The 19,281-nt window shown below is 42.0% G+C and overlaps 1 protein-coding gene across 1 annotated transcript; it reads right to left on the bottom strand.

The window, feature by feature from the left end:
* Positions 1 to 274: 274 nt before the first annotated feature.
* LOC142436998 (large ribosomal subunit protein eL42-like) lies at positions 275 to 716 on the bottom strand. Its single transcript, XM_075540311.1, has one exon. It carries the CDS (start codon positions 644 to 646, stop codon positions 326 to 328), a length of 321 nt encoding a protein of 106 aa, XP_075396426.1. The 5' UTR covers positions 647 to 716; the 3' UTR covers positions 275 to 325.
* Positions 717 to 19,281: the final 18,565 nt, after the last annotated feature.

A 19,281-nucleotide genomic window follows, 5' to 3' on the forward strand; every position in this document is an offset into this window, starting at 1 on the left:
TTAGGGGCTCATACAACTCTTATCTTAATTCATATGCACATCAATTGTATAAAGCACATCTGTGCATTCATTACCCTCATCATTCTCAAAACATTTGCTCTCCACTTAAGCCCCTGTCATCAGCTCATTTCCCCCCTCCCTTCCCACTCCCCCCTCCCTCATGAACCCTTGATAATTTATAAATTATTATTTTGTCATATCTTACACTGTCCGACGTCTCCTTTCACCCACCTTTTTTTTCCGAGTAAGAATGTAACTATATTTTCTTACAGATAATTCTAATATTGATTCAACACTTTTTCAAATTTACAAGATAAAACAAGGCTTAGAACTGGATCACTTGGCCCTTTCTCTTCTTATCACCTCCCAGTTCAAAATGCTTGCATCTTTTAATGACCAGCATCCTCTTGGACCTGCAGTTAGGCTCCACGCATTCAAGCCTCAGCACGATCTTCTTTGTGGTTTTAGCCTTCTTCCGGAAAATTGGCTTTGTCTGCCCACCATAGCCACTCTGCTTCCGATCGTAGCGCCTCTTTCCTTGCGCGTACAGGGAATCCTTGCCCTTCTTATACTGGGTCACTTTGTGAGGTTGATGCTTGCCGCACTTCTTACAGAAAGTTCTTCGGGTTTTGGGTACATTGACCATCTTTGCAGAAATATGGTCTTACGCCGTGTAAACAGGAACCCGAGAGCCTGCGATGCTCGCCTCACGCCGCTCGTGCCTAACCGGAAAGGGCTCACCCACCTTTCTGTTGTCAGCCCCCCAGGGAAGAGGTTATATACAGCTATATGTAGATCCTTATCATCGGTTCCTCTCTCTACCCCACCCTCCCTCCACCCTCCTGGTATCACCACTGGTCCTGAAGAGATCGTCCGCCCTGGATTCCCTGTGTTTCCAGTTCCTAGCTGTACCAGTGTACATCCTCTGGTCTAGCCAGATTTGTAAGGTAGAATTGGGATCATGATAGTGGGTGGGGAGGAAGCATTTAGGAACTAGAGGAAAATTGTATGTTTCATCGTTACTACACTGCACCCTGACTGACTCTTCTCCTCCCCGCGACCCTTCCATAAGGGGATGTCCAATTGCCTACAGATGGGCTTTGGATCCCATTCTGCACTCCCCCTCATTCACTATGATATGGTTTTTTGTTCTTTGATATCTGATCCCTCATCACATCGACACCTCATGATCACATAGGCTGGTGTGCTTTTTCCATGTGGGCTTTGTTGCTGCTGAGCTAGATGGTCACTTGTTTACCTTCAAGCCTTTAAGACCCCAGACACTGTGTCTTTTGATAGCCGGGCACCATCAAGTTTCTTCACCACATTTGCTTATGCACCCCTTTGTCTTTAGTGATCGTATCAGGGAGGTGAGACACAATGATATGATTTTTTTGTTCTTTGATCTTGCATCAATTATCTCCCTGCATTTACTCCATTTGGACCTGCTAAACCGAACAGAAACAATAAAGAACGAAAATGAAATGAAGTGGTAAAGATAAAACAATAGTAATATAAAGATAAAAATACTGCAATGAACAGGAAAGAAAAGACCTTCATCAATATGCCAAAAGCCAGGATCAAGCAAGAGATCTTTGCATCTAGAACAAATTCAAGTTGGGTCTAGAGCAGCAGTTCTCAACCTGTAGGTTGTGACCCCTTTGGGGGATTGAAAGACCCTTTCACAGGTGTCACCAAAGACCATTGGAAAACTCATATTTCCAGTGGTGGTAGGAACAAGACACGGCTCCTCTATTTGTCTCCAGGCAGGTCCGCCCACATGCAGATATGCCCACATACGAGTACCCAGTGTGAAGACTGTTATCGATACTACACCATACTTCAAGACAAATTTTCATTTATTCGTAATTATAAATAAATCTTTCACAATACATAACTACACAGTGACCCTTGCATCACTTAGTGTCTCTATGCAGCTACTCCTTTTGGACCTGTCAAACTCAACAGAAACAATAAAGAACAAAATTGAAATGACGTGGTGAAGATAAAACAATAGAAATATAAAGATAAAAACACTGCAGGGAGGGCGGGCAGGGGAGGGAGAGGGAAGAAGTGGGGAGCTGATTATCAGGGGCTCAAGTGGGAAGAGAATGCTTTGAAAATGATGATGGCAGCACATGTGCAAATGTGATGGACACATTGGAGGAATGTATGGATTGTGATAAGAAATGTAAGAACCCCCAAGAAAAGTATTTTTTAAAAAAGAAAGAAAAATACTGCAATGAGCAGGAAAGAAAAGACCTCCATCAATACCCCAAAGGCCAGGAGCAAGCAAGAGATCCTTACATCTAGAACAAATTCAGGTTGGGTCTAGTAGTAATGAAAATAATTTTCTGGTTGGGGGTCACCACAACATGAGGAACTGTATTAATGGTCAAGGCATTAGGAAGATAGAGAACCACTGGTCTAGAGGGAGGTCAACTGGCCTGGTATCAAGTTTTATCTAGCCTAATCAGGATGACAATGATCTATGTTTGACAGTCAGGCTGTTCCAGACCTTTGTGGCTAGAGGGGATCTGCCAGGGGCTTAATCGGACTAGATCTCTGCAGATGGGTTTGGGGCTCGCCCCATCCCCCACAGCCTTCCACAAATTGGTGTTCACAATTTAAGTTCTAATACTTTTCCTTTGTCATATTTGAATTTTGTACTTGTCATCTTTGGATCACACAAGCTGGTGTGCTTCTTCCTTGTGGACTTCGTTGATGTCTCACGTAGAGGCTGCTTGTTTGAAGACAAGCCTCGAAGACCCCAGGCGCTATTGCGATTGTTCGCAGGGTTTTCGCACCACCCTTTGCTGTAGCACCCTTCTCTTCAGTGATCATTTCTTGAAGGCGAGTATCAAGCTGGGCTATGTTATCAGAACTAACTGTTCTTGTATTGGCGCTAGAGTTAAGTAAGCACCCAGAATCCATCTGCTTGCCCATGAAATATACACAACAGGTTTGCATTGCTGGTCGTCTTATGTCAAACTTGAACCCCCATAAGACCCATTACATTAGCACCAGCAGCAAACCAACCAGCAAATAATCAAACAGAGTTTAAAAACACAAAAAAACTAAAAGCAGGAAAACAAAAACCCACATAACCAAAAAAGTGCAATGTTGGAGTCATCCCCCTGGGGGATAAGGTGATTGTACTGATGACATCAATTTCCCCAGTGACACAGCCCTCGGGCACTGTCGGCTCGGCATGAGGAGCCTGTGCGAGCACAGATCCACCGTGGGCCGCAGCCCATGAGTTGTTGCCCTGCACAGCTTGCTCTCCCGGTCTATTGAGCTCTGTTTAAGTAAGAAACCTGGTGCCAGGGGGAAACGTCCTGGGTCAGTTCTTCCATGAGCAGTTCCTTACTCAGTAGATCAAAACCTTTCATGTCACCGTAAGGGAGTCTCAAGGTACTAAATAGATGGTGACTCTGGGTCCCTTTCCATTACACAATGCCCAAGTTGGGGGCTCCCCTCAAGGTCCAGTGACCACCACCTCCACAGTCCTGGGGCAGTCCCTCTCTGCTTCCTCCCACTTCCGAATAGCTCAGTCCACAGCCTTCAGGTGCAGACAACTTTGCAGGCAGGGCTTAGTTCATTCAATCAGACCTCTGTGTTAAGGCTGTTTCTTAGCCTGGAGCCTTCACAAAGTGCTTCTTCCTTTTCCTTATGAGCTGCGTCAAAATAACACAGAGAAAGGAGAGGCACCTAGACTAAAGCTGGAGCAGTGTTAGTAGTTCTATTATATAACTAAAGCCGTTTAATTTGATTTGGCCTTCCCGTTAATATAAATTAAAAAGACTCCATAATTATCATATTTACCAATCAGGTTCTTTCCACATAATTATTATTTACCTTCTAGATTAATTGGCTGAGAAAGCCATCTCTAAATTCTAATAATATGTAATATCTTTTATTTTCAGGAGTGCATGATTATTTTGGGAAAAGAAATAATTGAATAGGAAATTAATTTTATATCTTGCCCTACTTCCTCTGGATCACCTAGATCTCATTCATTTGTGGTTTAGCTGTTTTGTTTTTAATATTACATAGTCTCAAGCTTTACCGATCTATGGGAAGGTCCTCTAGGCTGTTAGTGGATCTGCTGCTGTATTAAGGACTGCAAGAACTAGTATATGCAGTCTTGGTGTTGTAAAATTCAAGCATTCCACTAAATGTATAGAATGATAGCCTATACTCAGATAATTTCCTCTTTCAACAGTTTTATCTTCTATACCATTGGCTAAACTACTGACACTATCAATGCATAGTGGTTACCCACTGGGCTGCTAACCACAAGGTCAGTAGTTGGAAACCACTAGCCAGTTCCGTGGAGGAAGAATGAAACTTTCCACTCTTGTGAAGCTATGCAGTCTCAGAGACTCGTAGAGGCATTCTGCCCTGCAGTATAGGGTCACTATGAGTTGGCATTGACTAGATGGCCATGGAAGTGATGGCCCAGAGGGAAGACTGATAATGTTGATAATGTTCTAATATAAATGACAACGATGTCTCTAAAGGAAACCAGAGACATATGTAAACCATAGATATATGAATGGATTTTGAGCCTTCACGTAATTCTATCCCCATTGTAAGAACATGGCCCTGCTTGATGCTCCAGCTCCTGAAGAGATAGATCACTGAAGGTATGGGTGCTAAGTGCGGAGAAGAATCTAGATGGTGCCTAGCTAGCAGAAGGAATAGCGTCTGGAGTCTTTAAACGCTTGTTTTCAAACAAGCAGCTTTCTAAGTGAAACGTCAACTAGGTCTCCACGTGGAAGAAGCACACCAGACTGTGATCCAAGGATTGTAAATAATAAAACCTAAATCCAAAGGAGTGAATGCTATCAGAGCTTAAATCGTGAACCAGGTGGTTTGCAGAAGGCTATGAATAACAGTATTGTTAGATGCTATCAAGTTGGTCCCAACCCATAGCAACCCTAAGCAAAACTGCCCAGTCCCTCACCCAGCCTCACAATTGTTCCTATGCCCGAGTCCATTGTTGCAGCCACAGTGCAGGCTTGTGTGTGTTCCTTTCCTGCCCCTCTACACGACGTCCGTCTCCAGGGACTGGTCTCTCCTGAAAACATATCTAAAGTACGTAAGATGAAGTTTCGCTATTCTTGTCTCGAAGGAACACCCTGGCCAAATTTCTTCCAAGACAGAGCAATTTGTCCTTTTAGCAGTCCATGGTACGTTCAATATTCTTCTCCAGCACCACAATTCAGATGTATCCATTTTCCTTCGGTCTAATTTATTCAGCGTCCAACTTTCACACACATATGAGGGAATTGAAAATGCCACGGCTTTGGCAGCCGCACCTTAGTTAATACTCAAAGTAACATCTGTGCATTTAATACTCTGAAGAGGTCTTGTGTTGTAGATTTACCCTGTGGAGTAGGTTGTGTGATCTCTTGACTGCTGCCTCCATAAGCATTGACTGGGGATTCAAGCAAGATAGAATTCTTGGCAACTTCCGCCTTTCTCCATTTCTCATGGTGTGAAGAAAGAATTGGTGGTCTTCTTTGCATTGAGTTGTAACCCAGACTGAAGGCTACAATTGTTCTCTTCGTCAGCACGTGCGTCAAGTGCTCCTCACTTTCACCAAGCAAGATTGCGTCATCTGCATATTGCAGGTTGGTAATAAGCCTTCCTCCCATCCCGATGCTGCATTCTTCTTCATAGAATGCACCTTCTCTGATGATTTTCTCAGCTTATAGATTGAATAAGTACAACGAGAAGCTACAACCCTGTTGCACATCTTTCCTGATTTTAAACCATGCAGTCTCCCCGCGTTGTGTTCTCACAACTGTCTCTTCCTCCATGTACAAGTTCCGCATGAGCACAATGCAGTGTTCTGGAATTCCATTCTCAAGGCTATCCACAGTTAGTCTGGAAGCTCTGCTGGAACCTGATCACTTTGGGTGGCCCTGCTGGCATTTGAAATACCAGTGACATCGCTTCCAGCATCACAGCAAGAGACAAGTCACTACAGTAGAACAAACTGACAGACAAGAGGTGGTGGATGACAGTGGAAGCCTAAACTCCATTTGCAGGGTACACACATGGATTAAGCCTCTGGTGACTCCCCTTTGACTTAGTTGAAGGGTGTGAATAGCCTGGTTATTAGACAGAGCATGGTTGATTATGGCAGACATGTTTAGATTAAAATCTAGCCACCTTATCACTCGATCTCCCTTATAATCCATTTTAAATTTGTTCTAGCTTTTAATATTTTCTGCTTTCTTTTAGATTGAGGATTTCCTGTTTTACTTGGTTATTGTTGCTAGTTTTATTTTTTCTGTATATGAAATCCAGGGTAGGTAAATCTATAGAGACAATAACTGGATTAGTGGTCCTCTGGGAGTGAGTCTGGCTGGGGAGGCTGAGGGGAAACGGGGAGCTAATACTGACGAATACAAGAATGAAGAAAATGCTCTAAAGTGGTTTGCGGTGGCGGCTGCACAACTCTTCTTGATGTGACTGAACTCTTGAATTGTGTGATGTCTGAATTATATGTTGACAGGACTGCTAAATTCTGTTAAAGTGCTAAAGAATACTAGGTAGTCATATTAATATTTTGTGATCTAATTTATACATTCTCTATACAGAAAACTTTCCCTCAGGTTAGTAAAGCAAATTCAAATTCTCGTTCCTCACACGTTACAGGGAGGGAAGGAAGCAGTGTATTTTAGAGTGAAGAAGAAAGACCCAATGCCCAGGATAGGCTTTCTGTCGATATGCTCTGAGGAAATCCAAATGATGTGTTAGTGTTTGCTATTAGACGGCCTATCAACGAGAAAGCAATTAACCCTGCTAGGACAATCTCTAGAGCCCTAGTGGTAGGCGGGGTTACACTTTGACCTGCTAACACAAAGACTGCGGTTCAATAACATCAGCTGCTCCTCATGAAAAAGAGGAGACTTCCTGCGCCCATAAAGATTTACAGCCTCCGAAACGCAGAGGGGCAGCTCTACTTTGTCTTTTTTTTTTTTTTTCTATTTTGTCTTTGAGGATCACTACAAGTCAGGATTTACCAATGCCACTGAGTTTGAGACTTTTCAAGAAGAATTTTGCTTACTCCTTTTCAAAGGCATCTTAAATTCACACACTTCCTACCTCTCCACCACCCAGTGCAGCTGTAGTACAGAGTCTCCTTTTACAGCTACTCATGGTTTTTGCGTAGTGGACGGTTTCCACAAGGAAGACATTCACAAACGGAGACACACACAGTTGAAAGCCAGGTCTCAGGCCCACAAGGCCAGGTCTCAGGCAGCTGGCCATTCAGTCTTCCTCCTGGTTGAGAGTCTACCTGCAACAGGAAATTCTCTTTAAAAAAAATCAAGTTTCTCTCTAGCCCACCCCCTCCCTCAAATGCCTGATTTCCCTGATAAGTGTGATTCTTATTTTTGAAACAAATGAGTAATTTGGTTCAATTACAATTTGTTGCACGAAAGTATTTCAGAATCGTATAGCTAAGCTTTTGCTTGGGTCTTAAACATTAGTGATCTCTGTCTTTAACACGTTTGGAAAACGAAGCTATGGCCATTTCTCAACCCAACAGAGCTCTAGCCGAACAACTGAAGGGTGTTGCCTCAAAGAAACCAAGCATTATTTCGTTGTTTTTCTTAACAATCTAGCTTTCTACTTTTTCTCCTTCACTATAAACTGACACACAGGGCTGTCTCTCCTCATGTATCATGCAGCCGCTTTGCACTGAGACATATATATATGGCTAATCAACATTGATTGATTCTTTCAAAGTGCTTTGTGCCCATTAAAAAGAGTGCTGGCGGCTTCGTGGTTACAAATTGGGCTGCCAACTGCTTTCGAAACCACCAGCTGCTCTGAGTTCTCCTCCCTGTGTTTTGTCTAGTCATGGTTGTTGGGTTCTGTTTTGTTTTTGGTTGCTTCCTGTTTGTGTTTTGCATGATTTTCTGCATATGAAACCCAGGGTGGGTGAATCTATGGAGATAGTGACTGGATTTATACTCACTTAGGGACATGGCAGAGAGGAGGCCTGGTGGTTTAGTGGCAAGTGGCAACTCATTGAACTGCTAGATGGTCAGCAGTTCGAAACCACCAGCAGCTCCTTGAGGAAAAAGACACGGCTTTCTACAGTCGCGCAAACTCACAGGGGCAAGTCCACCCTGTCCTACAGGATCACTGGGTGGGCCTCCAGTCAGTGGCAGTGTGTTTTTAGAGGGGCGTGGCGGGGGAGGGTAGAGGGGAATGGGGAGCTAATAACAAGGAGGATGTGAAGGAAATGTTCTGACCTTGACGTGCTGACTGCACAAATCTCAATACGAGCAATTATTCGTGTGGTATGTGAAATATATGCCAATGAAACTATTCAGAAGGAAGAAGAGTGACAGTCTCCCAAGTGTCCAAGGGCAATTTGGCCCTGTCCCCTACGGTGGCGGTGAGTCGGAATGGACTCGGTGGCGGTCAGTTTGGGTTTGGTGTCTTCTAATGGTGATGATGACTGCAGCTACTGGGGACTGTCATCGTGTTTTACACAGAGCTACTCAATGTCAGCCCACTTTGATCAGGTTGGCTTGAATTTTCCAGCAAAACCCTTTAAGAATTTGTGATGCAATACGTTTTGCTATTCAGCTTTCACCTCCCTGACAAGAACAACAAGAGCCGCTGTTTTCTGGTGCTGCTTTGATACCAAGCGGCCAAGAGTCATGGTGCCTCGCAGGGTGGGTGTGGGAGGAGCACATAATTTGGGGCACTGTTTATGTTGGCCCTTGAGAGCTTGAGTTGAGTGCCCTTGGGGTTGAGATTTACAGTGCCATTTAGGAATTTATTAGCAGCCCTAAAAGAACTTTGTAACATGTCCTGGCCAAGCAAGTATATCCTGAACATTTCCATCTGAATGGTGCATTTCATAATGCCCTAGACTTATGGGAGGGAGGTGGAGAAGAAGCCGATAGCTTTTAGATCCATTATCTGATGCCAATGGGAAGCCTGAACAGAGCATAAAGCAGCGTCAAGGAAGCCTGAGGACGCTTGTCAATTAGTGCAAACCCTTTGCACTCAGCATCAACACTTGGTGTCAGTTTCACCGAAGTGACTGGTTTCACTGAGGAAGCCTGCTCCTCCTTTCAGGATCTTTCAGAGAACTATTGGTCGGAGGACCAGCTTCCTCACCAAATGTAGGGACACATTTATTTTTTTTTAATAAATCATTTTATTGGGGCTCGTACAACTCTTATCACAATCCATACACACATCAATTGAGTAAAGCACCCTTATACATTTGTTGCCCTCATCATTCTCAAAATTTGCCTTCCACATGGGTTCCTGGAATCAGCTCATTTTCCTTTTTTCCCTCCCATTCCCTCCCAGCTCCCCTCTCCCTCATAAACCCTTAATAACTTATAAATTATTACTCTATCCTATCTTACACTGCCCGGTGTCTCCCCTCACCCACTTTCCTGTTGCCCATCCCCCAGAGAGGACATTACATGTAGATCCCTAAGATCAGTTTCCCCTTTCTACACCCTCTTCCCTCCCGGTGTCGCCACTCTCACCGCTGGTCCTGAAGGGTTCATCCGTCCTAGATTCCCTGTGTTTCCAGATCCTGTAGGGATACATTTATAAATAATACCCATCATCCCTTATAATGTAATTATGAGCAATAGATTGATTCAATTTAGAACTATACCAAAGTAACAATGGCTTCTACCATCTTGCACACATCCGTCCCCAATTCAGATATTATCTCTGCCTTTCAAAACCCTTTAGCCTCATACAATTATGAAATTTCACTATGTAGTAGCAAGAAAAGGTTGATAAACCTGCCATGACCAGACCTCCTGTACCCTCTTCGCCATCAGTTTTTCGGTCACTTGTTGTTCCCTTGTCCCTTGGTTTGTTAACACCCACTTCATTTCCCCCACCTCTCCCTCTCCCATGTCCCCCAGAACTGTCGTCCTATTGTTCTCTCTTCCGTCTTGTTTATCCTGCCTATCCCATCCAGATAGACATGCAGAGACAACAATATGCACAAACACAAGACCGATCAAAACAAAGCAACAATAGAAAATAAAACAATAGTTATACTAACAACAAAAACCCAACAACAATAAAAAGAAAAGCCTATAAATAGTTCAAGGTCTATTTGTTGTCCTTTACCAGAGTTTTCCAATTGAGTCTGATGGGACGCCATGCCCTGGCCCCACAGTCTATTTTTGTGTTTCCTGGGGACTTCATTGCTCTGCTCCCCTGCTGCTCTTGTTGCATGCCCCCCACTCATAAGCTTTCAGGCCCCACTCATCGCTCACCAAATTAGTATGGAGAACATTGCCTTCATGAACTATATAAAACCAACTGACCTTGGTGTTCCCTGAGCCTGTGATCCTGATCTCCGTGCCCCAGTGACTTATTCTCTTGAGGTATTTGGTTATGTCTGAGAACTTTCCATAACTGTCCCCTATATGCTTACCACATTCCTGGATAGATTGACAGCAAAAGTAAATACACACATACAAATCCCTAGTCAAGCTTACATACATGAGTACACTCCCACTCTCCCTTTCCCACCTGTTCAGCCTGCATGTCTATCCAAGCATCTACTCCTAGATCCTCACTGTTGCAGGAATGTATATGTCACAGTCTGCGCTTCTATTTTGGCACATCCTTTTGAGCAACATCTATAATACATACGTGTATCTATTCTATAAGATGGCTAATCAAAGTGTAGCTTAAAGATGTTTATTCGTTCACTTCACTTATCCATTTCTTCATTCCATGTTTATTATCTGTTATGTGTAATGCAGGCACTCCAATCATATCCAACATTAGACTACCAATTGGTAAGATTTTTATAATTCTAAGTTGTCCATTCCCACACACAGAATGAAATTCAAAAGCTACTAAGGAATATAGTGTATAGTGAAAGAGAAATCTCCTTGCGCCTCCATTTCATTGCCACGCACCAATCCTCCAGAGTCAACCAGGGCTACCAGTAACATTTGCATGTGCCATGTATATACTTATAGAGGTACCTATGTGTATAAGGGGACTTCAGAAAGTTCATTGAAAAATGAAATAAAAATTATAAACTTTTCCTCATCGTGAGCTCCATCAAATTCAAGACACTTTTGTAAGCACTGACACCAGTCACTTAGTCCATCCCTAAAGAACCGAGGGTCCTGAGAATTTAACTAGGTCAATGCAATCTGTTATATATTATTAACTGAAGAAAAATGGGTACACTTTAAGGAACTTGTAAGACTGAGGACTAAAAAACGGTCAGAAGGAACCAAGTCAGGACTGTAAGGTGGATCATAAACGCTCACAAAACTGCCCATGTTTGTCGAGAAGACTGAGAAGGACCATTACCGTGGAGGAGAAGGACCCTGGTGGAGATTTCCCAGGTGTTTTTCTGCTACAGCAATAGCTAGCTTTCCCAGAGAAGCAGATGTCATCATTCTTTGGCTCTCCACAAAATCAACAGCAGTACCTTGAGCATTCCGACCCCACCCCCCCAAAAAAAACAAACAACTGTTGCCATTGTCTTTGCTCTCTGACCAGTCCACTTTTGATTTGGCAAAACCACGCCTACCTCTTGATGACCTTTGGTTTCAATGTGCTTTGTCTCCAGGACAGTACAAGTAAAGCCATGTTTCACCTCCTGTTATAATTCTCCAAGAAATGCTTCAGGATCTTGATCCTATCTGTTTAAAATTCCCATTGAATTCTCTGATTTTGACTGTAACTGACCTGGTCTAACAGTGCTGGAACTCATCGATCAGGAAGTTTGCTCAACTTCAATGTGTAAGTCAGAATTATGTAGGCTGACAATTGAGATACCTGTGGTGCTGGCTGTTGTTTCTGCTGGTAATCCTCAGTCCTTTTGAATTAAGGAATAGATGAGACTAACTTTCTTTGAAAATTCATGTGGATGGTTTGCCACTACCGGGCCTTTTCTAATCTAGATTGTCTTGTTCCGCTAAGCATGATAGTGGGACAAGAGGAAAAGTAAAAGTAAATAGAGCAATGAGCTAGGAGGCAAAGGGCATTTATAGAGGTCTAAATAAAGGCATGTACATATGTAAATACATTTATATATGAGGATGGGGAAATAGATATATGTGCATATATTTATAGATTTAGTATTAAGGTAGCAGATCAACATTGGGCCTCCACTCAAGAACTCCCTCAATGCAAGAACACTTTGTTCTATTAAACTGGCATTCCATGATGCTCACCTTCCCGACACGATCACTGAAGACAAAGTGGGTGCATAAGCAAATGTGGTGAAGAAAGTTGATGGAGTCCACCTATCAAAAGATATAGCATCTGGGGTCTTAAAGGTTTGAAGGTAAACACGTGGCCATCTAGCTCAGAAGCAACGAAGCCCACGTGGAAGAAGCACACTAGCCTGTGTGATCACAAGGTGCCAAAGGGATGAGGTATCAGGCATCAAGGAACAATAAAATCATATTATGAATGAAGGGGAGTGAGGAGTGGGGACCCAAAGCCCATCTGTAGGCAACTGGACATCCCTTTATGGAAGGGTCATGGAGATGAGACGAGCCAGTCAGGGTGCAGTGTAGCAACAATGAAACATACAACTTTACTTCCTAAATGCTTCCCCCCCCCCCCGACACTATCATGATCCAATTCTACCTTAAATATCTGACTAGATCTGAGGATGTATACTGGTACAGATAGGAAATGAAAACACAGGGAATCCAAGATGGATGATCCCTTTAGGACCAGATGTGAGAGTAGCGATACCAGGAGGGTGGAGGGAAGGTAGGGTAAAAAGTGGGACCTGATTACAGGGATCTACATGTAACCTCCTCCCTGGGGGACAAACAACAGAAAAGTGGGTGAAGGGAGATGTCGGACAGTATAAGATAGGACAAAATAATAATTTATAAATTATCAAGGGTTCATGAGGGAGTGGGGAGCAGGGAGGGAGGGGGGAAAGAGGAACTGATGCCAGGGGCTTACATGGAGAGCAAATGTTTTGAGAATGAATGTACAAACATGCTTTATACAATTGATGTATGTATGGTGATGAGTTATATGAGACCCCAATTGAATGATTAAAAAAAAGATTGTCTTGTTCCTTCTTAAGATGAGCTATCCATTTGTAAGTGGCTGATTTCTTCATCTTCCTCCAAATGAGTTATCTATTTGTAGACTGCAGGTTTCTATGGAAGCATTGTTCCCATAAACTTTGTCAGAAACATCAAGCCTCACAGAAGCCTCACCATAAGTTTGCTATTTATTCCTGCTTCAACTTTAGTGCAATTGATTTTGTTCTGATAGGAACTCTTTTCAAATTGATGTGTCCTTCTTAGTACCGCATACTAGATTCCGTTCAGACATAACAAACTAGTATGAGTTTATTTAGCTACAAAAAAGAGTTTTAATCCACACAGTTTTTCATAATACAAAATTCCCCGGAGCTTTTTGAAGTCACATGTGTCTAGATGTATTTCCTTGAATGACTGTAGACAAGGGTAAGTATAATAGTATAGCTCTTGGGGTTCCGGTTCACACATACATGCGTTTATTCCATGCAAAATGTGTTTAAACATGTCTCTGCAATCAGTGGGTGGCTGCAGGGAAGTTCTTTCAGCAATACATTTGTTTGTGTCCTATTAGGGTGCCTTCAGAGAAGCCTAATCAAAACAGTGACTTCAGAGGAAATCTACTGGGCCAGTTCAAGCCAAGGCAGGAAAGTCAGCTCAGGAGGCCAAGGAGCGTCAACGAAGTTCACAGGGAAGAAGCACACCAGCCTGTGTGATCTAAGGATTATAAATAATATAATCCAAATCTAACAAAAGGAATGCTATCAGAGGTTAAATTGTGAACACCTGGCTTGCAGAAGGCTATGGATGACAGCGGAAGCCCAAAATCCATTTGCAGGTCCACACATGGATTGAATTTCTGGTGAATCCCCTCTGATGATGGTTGAGAGATGGGAGTATCCCTGCTATCAGACAGAGAGCATTGTAAAGTCATTTATGGCAAATGTAGTTAGGCTAACAGATAGTGTCTTATCATTTGCTCTGCTGTTTTTTTTTTCATTTTTTTCTCCTTTCTTTTTTTACATTTTATTAGGGACCCATACAACTCTTATCACCATCCATACATATACACACATCAATTGTATAAAGCACATCCATACATTCCCTGCCCCAATCATTCTCAAAGCATTTGCTCTCCACTTAAGCCCCTTGCATCAGGTCCTCTTTTTTTTCCCTCCCTCCCCTCTCCCCCCTCCCTCATGTGCCCTTGGTAATTTATACCTCGTTATTTGGTCATATCTTGCTCTGCTGTTTTAAAGCTGTTTCAGGTTTGTTTGTGTTTTTTGCACTTTAAGACATATTGGATATATTTGTTTACATTAGCAATGCTGGTTGGTTTATCGAATGAAACCATGATAAATTTTGACATTGAAAATTAACCATCCATTTTATACTGTTATTTTAAAACTTAATAATTAAAACATTTAAAAATATTTCATCTCAGGCTTTCCTTTGTTAAAGATAATTTTATATTAATGTGTGTGATACATTTATTATTTAAAATGTTGAAATTCAGATTTTTTTTGGAAATCACTTTATTGGGGGCTCATGCAACTCTTATCACAATCCATCCATCCATCCATTGTGTCAAGCACATTTGTACATTTGTTGCCCTCATCATTCTCAAAACATTCTCTTTCTACCCGAGCCCTTGAAAAAAACCTATCTTTTATCAAAAAGAATTCCACAAATCATTATAGACATGAACCAAGAACAAAGAGCAATGCAATGAAAAGAGTAACATACAGTGAGACAAGTGGCTATAAAAGGTGAAGAGGCAGCGTGTTGTGTGAAGTGTGTGCTTTATGTCCTGTGTCCTCCGTGCCCAACAGGTTACAGGTTGTTCTTTGGAGTGATCATCTAACCTGCCATCCAGTACGTCAGAGGCCTGCTGGGGAGTTCTTTGGGTTTAAAGTGTCTCTGGCTTAATTGTTCGGGTAAGGGCTCTAAAGGGCACCGCACTTGTTGGGGCAGCTGAAGACTTTGTTGTGTTTTCTCTTTCAGTTCTAATGAAGCTACTCAGTGCCAGGATGTTTGGCCTCTCTGAGCTGGCCAGTCCAGCCTTAGAACCCAATGAGTGGAAGTGCAGGGACACATCAGCCAATGGAAAGCCTTTGTTTTCTCACCGTAATTCCGACATGCATATTATTTGAGGATATATATGTATAGCTGACAATGTGCTTATGCTCTTCCATTTATCCAAAATTAATCTACCAATGTCTAGCATTTATTGGCTTTAGTCTATACAATGATGTTTTAATATGTCATTTGGGATATTATTAAATTATTGATGAAATAGGTGCTCCGGACTAGGAGTGATTTGTTGGTGCGTTTTAAATTGAAAAGTAAAGTAAAACTCTTGTGGGTCTCACTGCCATGGTGACCCTTAATGGCCCTCCAGGACAGGGTAGAACGGGCTTTGTGGTGTTCTGAGTCTGTACCTGGTAGCAGGAGTAGAAAAGCCCTATCTTTTTCCTGCAGGGCGGCTGGTGGTTCTGAACTGAGGATCCTGAGAATTACAGGCCAACCCTTAACCACTGCACCACCAGGGTAGATCAGAGAAGGCTGCTAAAGAAAGGACATTGATTGGAGTTTTCATCTGGGTCTATGATAGTGGAGATTTTGACTTTTAATACAACTTTGAATTTTCCTGAATCTGTACGGTGCTTGTCAAGAATGCATCCCGTCCACCTTAATGAGACAGTTAGGTATCTCAAAAAGAAAATCAAGCAAATGGGAAACTGGGCAAAAGAAAAAAGGCATTTAAGAATATGAAAAACAAAACAAAAAATCCTTCAATCATAATAATAATCTTCACTTTCCAAATTGGCAAGGGCTCCTCTAAATTATAAACCCCAGTAACTCAGGGATAGTTTACATGACACGTGGGCAAAGATTTCTAGAAGTTATAAAACCCAGAGCCTGAACTATACCTACGAACAGGCACGTTCATCCATTTCTAGTACAAGTAATCCTAATTCGGAGGATTTAGCTTTAAAATAATAACAGCACAGTCTTCTTACACAAACTGCTGACTGCAATGTTATTTATGATAAGGAAAAATTAGACTTAACGTAGGTGTCTAATAATGGTGGATGAGTTAGGTTATACATCAGTATTCCCAAAGGATAGATTAGGAATGCAGCCCAGAAATTTTGCACTTCAAAAGTACCTGAGGGAAATACTCACAATGTATCCCTAAATATAGAATGTAAGTTAACACTAGCCATACAGTGATGGAAAGTTTATTTTTAAAAAGTAAATATGAATAAAATCACACAAAACAACATTGGAAGATTATAACTGAAAGTGTTAAATGTTTATTCTTTAGTGGTGGGCTTATATGGTGGTGTTATTTTCTTCTTTATATTTTTATTTTTGTAAAATAATTTTTAATCAGTGCCATGGCTACCTTAAAAAAAGCAGAAATCCTATATAGATAAAACTATTTTACTTCAAGCATTGATGGTAAGAGATTTTATTTTGACTGAAAACGATTGAATATTTCACATGTGAAAAGGGTGACAAAGGGGAGAATTTGATTATCAGAGGAAATCATTGGCTATTCCACTGGAGACTGAGTTAGACATAATTTTATTCCATTTACCTTCTTTTACAGATGACAGATCATAAAGCCCAGACTTACTTAAGTCCACACAGTATTATTTAGAAAGCAAACAAAGTAGAATCTTCTAATTCCAGGCTCTTATCTTTTTTCTTTTCTACTTATGTGTAATGGAGTATCAAAGGAAGCTGGTAGTTCTTTTAATTTTGGGGAAAAAAAATGAAGACTTGAGATGGAAGAATTTTGGGATAGAGAAAATATTTTTCTTAGCTAATATTATGACTGTTCTATTTTTAAATCTCTATATCCAATTATATATGTAAATGTATATATAATAGAGTATATCTAATAGATATAAGCAACAATTGAAATGTAAGCACACATCAGTAGTGATCTTTAGAATGGCTTGTCTGAAATAAAACTTCTAAGTGCAACATCACGCTGGAGATGTAAATATACTTCTCTTCCTATATTCTCTTCCCTCCACGCAGCTCCCTCAAGCCCCATACTGATTACAAGAAGGAGAAATTAAAATGTATTATTCCTGTGGGTGCTATGAAAGATGAAGTACCCGAGGACTGATGTTCAGATTTTCTGATTGATAAATTATGATTGCCAAAGAATGTAATATACACTTGCACAGGTATATCACTACCTGTTCTGTTTGAACATACAGCCAATGCTTATGGAAAGCCTACCATGAGACGGACACCGTGCTTGTCCCAGGTACAAAGTGCCATCAAAACAGATCCAAACCCTGACCTTGGAGCTCAGTGCAGAGTATTTTTGAAAACGAATACTATCTGCTAAACCATATTTTACAAGGCAGGAATCATATCCATTCTTCAGTAATTAGTAGCATTCCTTTTCATATGTGGGGACTGAATGAATGAATGAATGCTGCCAGTGTTACTTTGCTCTAAATTAGAAAGGGATTATTATCAGCCCAGGCATATACTTCTGGGGTACAGAAGCGTGGATAAAGAAACTCCCAGATAACCGCTCTCTTAATTCCAGTACATTCCTTCCAAGGCCCACCTGTCATTTACATATCTCAAAATAGGATCCAATACCTGGTTATGAAAGATTCCCAACACAAAGCCCATTTAACTGAGGCCAGCCAGAGAGAGAGCAAACACCCTCAGTGTTTAGAGACCCCTGTTATTTAGAGGGAAACAGCTTGCCACTATGTCCCTGTCATTAAAAGAAAACCCTTTTGCCATGTATTTTCCAGTAGTTATGAATGTGTCATGAGATAATTTGGGGACTAATCTACAAGATTAGTTACATTGACCCAGCATTTTGGGGAAGCAAGTTAATGTTTTCAAAACCAAGACAACAGAATTCTCTAAAACTATATTTTGGAATCCCTAAAACAAGATATTTGAAACAATGTATCTTGAAAAATATCAAGATGCATTTTGGATTCCAGAAAAGAGCAGGAATTTTTTAAGTTCGGAGTCTTCTAATTGGTAAGTACATTCCCCTCACTCCACCCATATCTATTGCTGACATCTCAGTCAAAGCAGGATCTCTGCTCTTGAATCAGAAGCAAACGCCTATAAGAGCTTTCCTTCTTTGTCCCTTGTAAATAATGGCTTCCTCTCCTTTAACTTTAACTAGGGAAATAAGCAGTGTGAGAAAGCAAAGCCCTGGCCCTCCCTAGGTCTGGTTTATCACATGCATAAAGAATATGTTTGCTTACCTGAGACCTCTAAGCGTTAGCCCCTACTGTGTCTTCCAAAAAAAAAGAGTAGATTTAGACTGTGTCTGGGTTGAGACAAACGGGGAAAGACAGAACCTGTATGTGACCTGTGTTCTGACATTGCTCTGATACCTTGTGTTGAAAATGTGGGAAGCCTGTGCCTTGCCACTTTCTCACAAATCCAGAGATTAGGCACCTAGAAACTGAGACTCCACCACCAATCCACAGACTCCCAGACTTCCTAAGGGCAGGAGAAAGGGTCACAATGTTCTCAGGGGTTGGCTGGTTAGCACTCTCAGATGGACTCTGGAGGTCTATTGACAGGCAGGCACCATGCCACTGGCAGAGATGCGCGAGCTTGGATCTCAGTGTATGTACTCTGAAGCTGAAATCATAAACGGGAACATCTGACGTGTGCCTCATACACAGGGAGGGAGGGAGGGAGGGCTGATGACGAAAATGTCACATGCAGCTGCTTTTAGTGCTTGGCTCTCACCAAGGCAGCCTTCCTGCCGGTCTCTACCCCGCACCCTCTTCCTGTGAGAAAGCCATTTAGAGGTCTGTAGTTCCCATTCTGCAGGCTGTAACAGGCTGTAAGTTGCTCTCTGCTACACCATGGCTGGTTGATGTACCGGATGGGGAATCAGGATGGCTAGCTCAACTACTGTTGGGTTCAGGAGCATCTGTCTTCAGGCATTGTCTGTCCTGCCCTGAAAGGCAGGGGATTTGGCCTTCTCTCCTAACGAAACCCCTGTTGACACTGTCTCAGGAACAAATTGCCATCTTCCAAGATGTCTCCAGTGAGATGTTTGAGTCTGTAACCCTGTGTGACTCCACAGGGGGGTTGTAAGGACAAGTTAGTCCTGCCATCTGGAACGCTCTTCCCCTTGCTTTGCCATTGGCAAGTCCTGCTTGTCCTTTGGATTTAAGTTGATCCTCCTTCCTAGATG

This window comes from Tenrec ecaudatus, chromosome 1, assembly GCF_050624435.1.
Source record: "Tenrec ecaudatus isolate mTenEca1 chromosome 1, mTenEca1.hap1, whole genome shotgun sequence".
Lineage (NCBI taxonomy): Eukaryota > Metazoa > Chordata > Mammalia > Afrosoricida > Tenrecidae > Tenrec > Tenrec ecaudatus.

Excerpts from the sequence above, each read along its gene's own strand:
- LOC142436998 (XM_075540311.1), bottom strand. The coding sequence starts at position 646 with ATGGTCAATGTACCCAAAACCCGAAGAACTTTCTGTAAGAAGTGCGGC.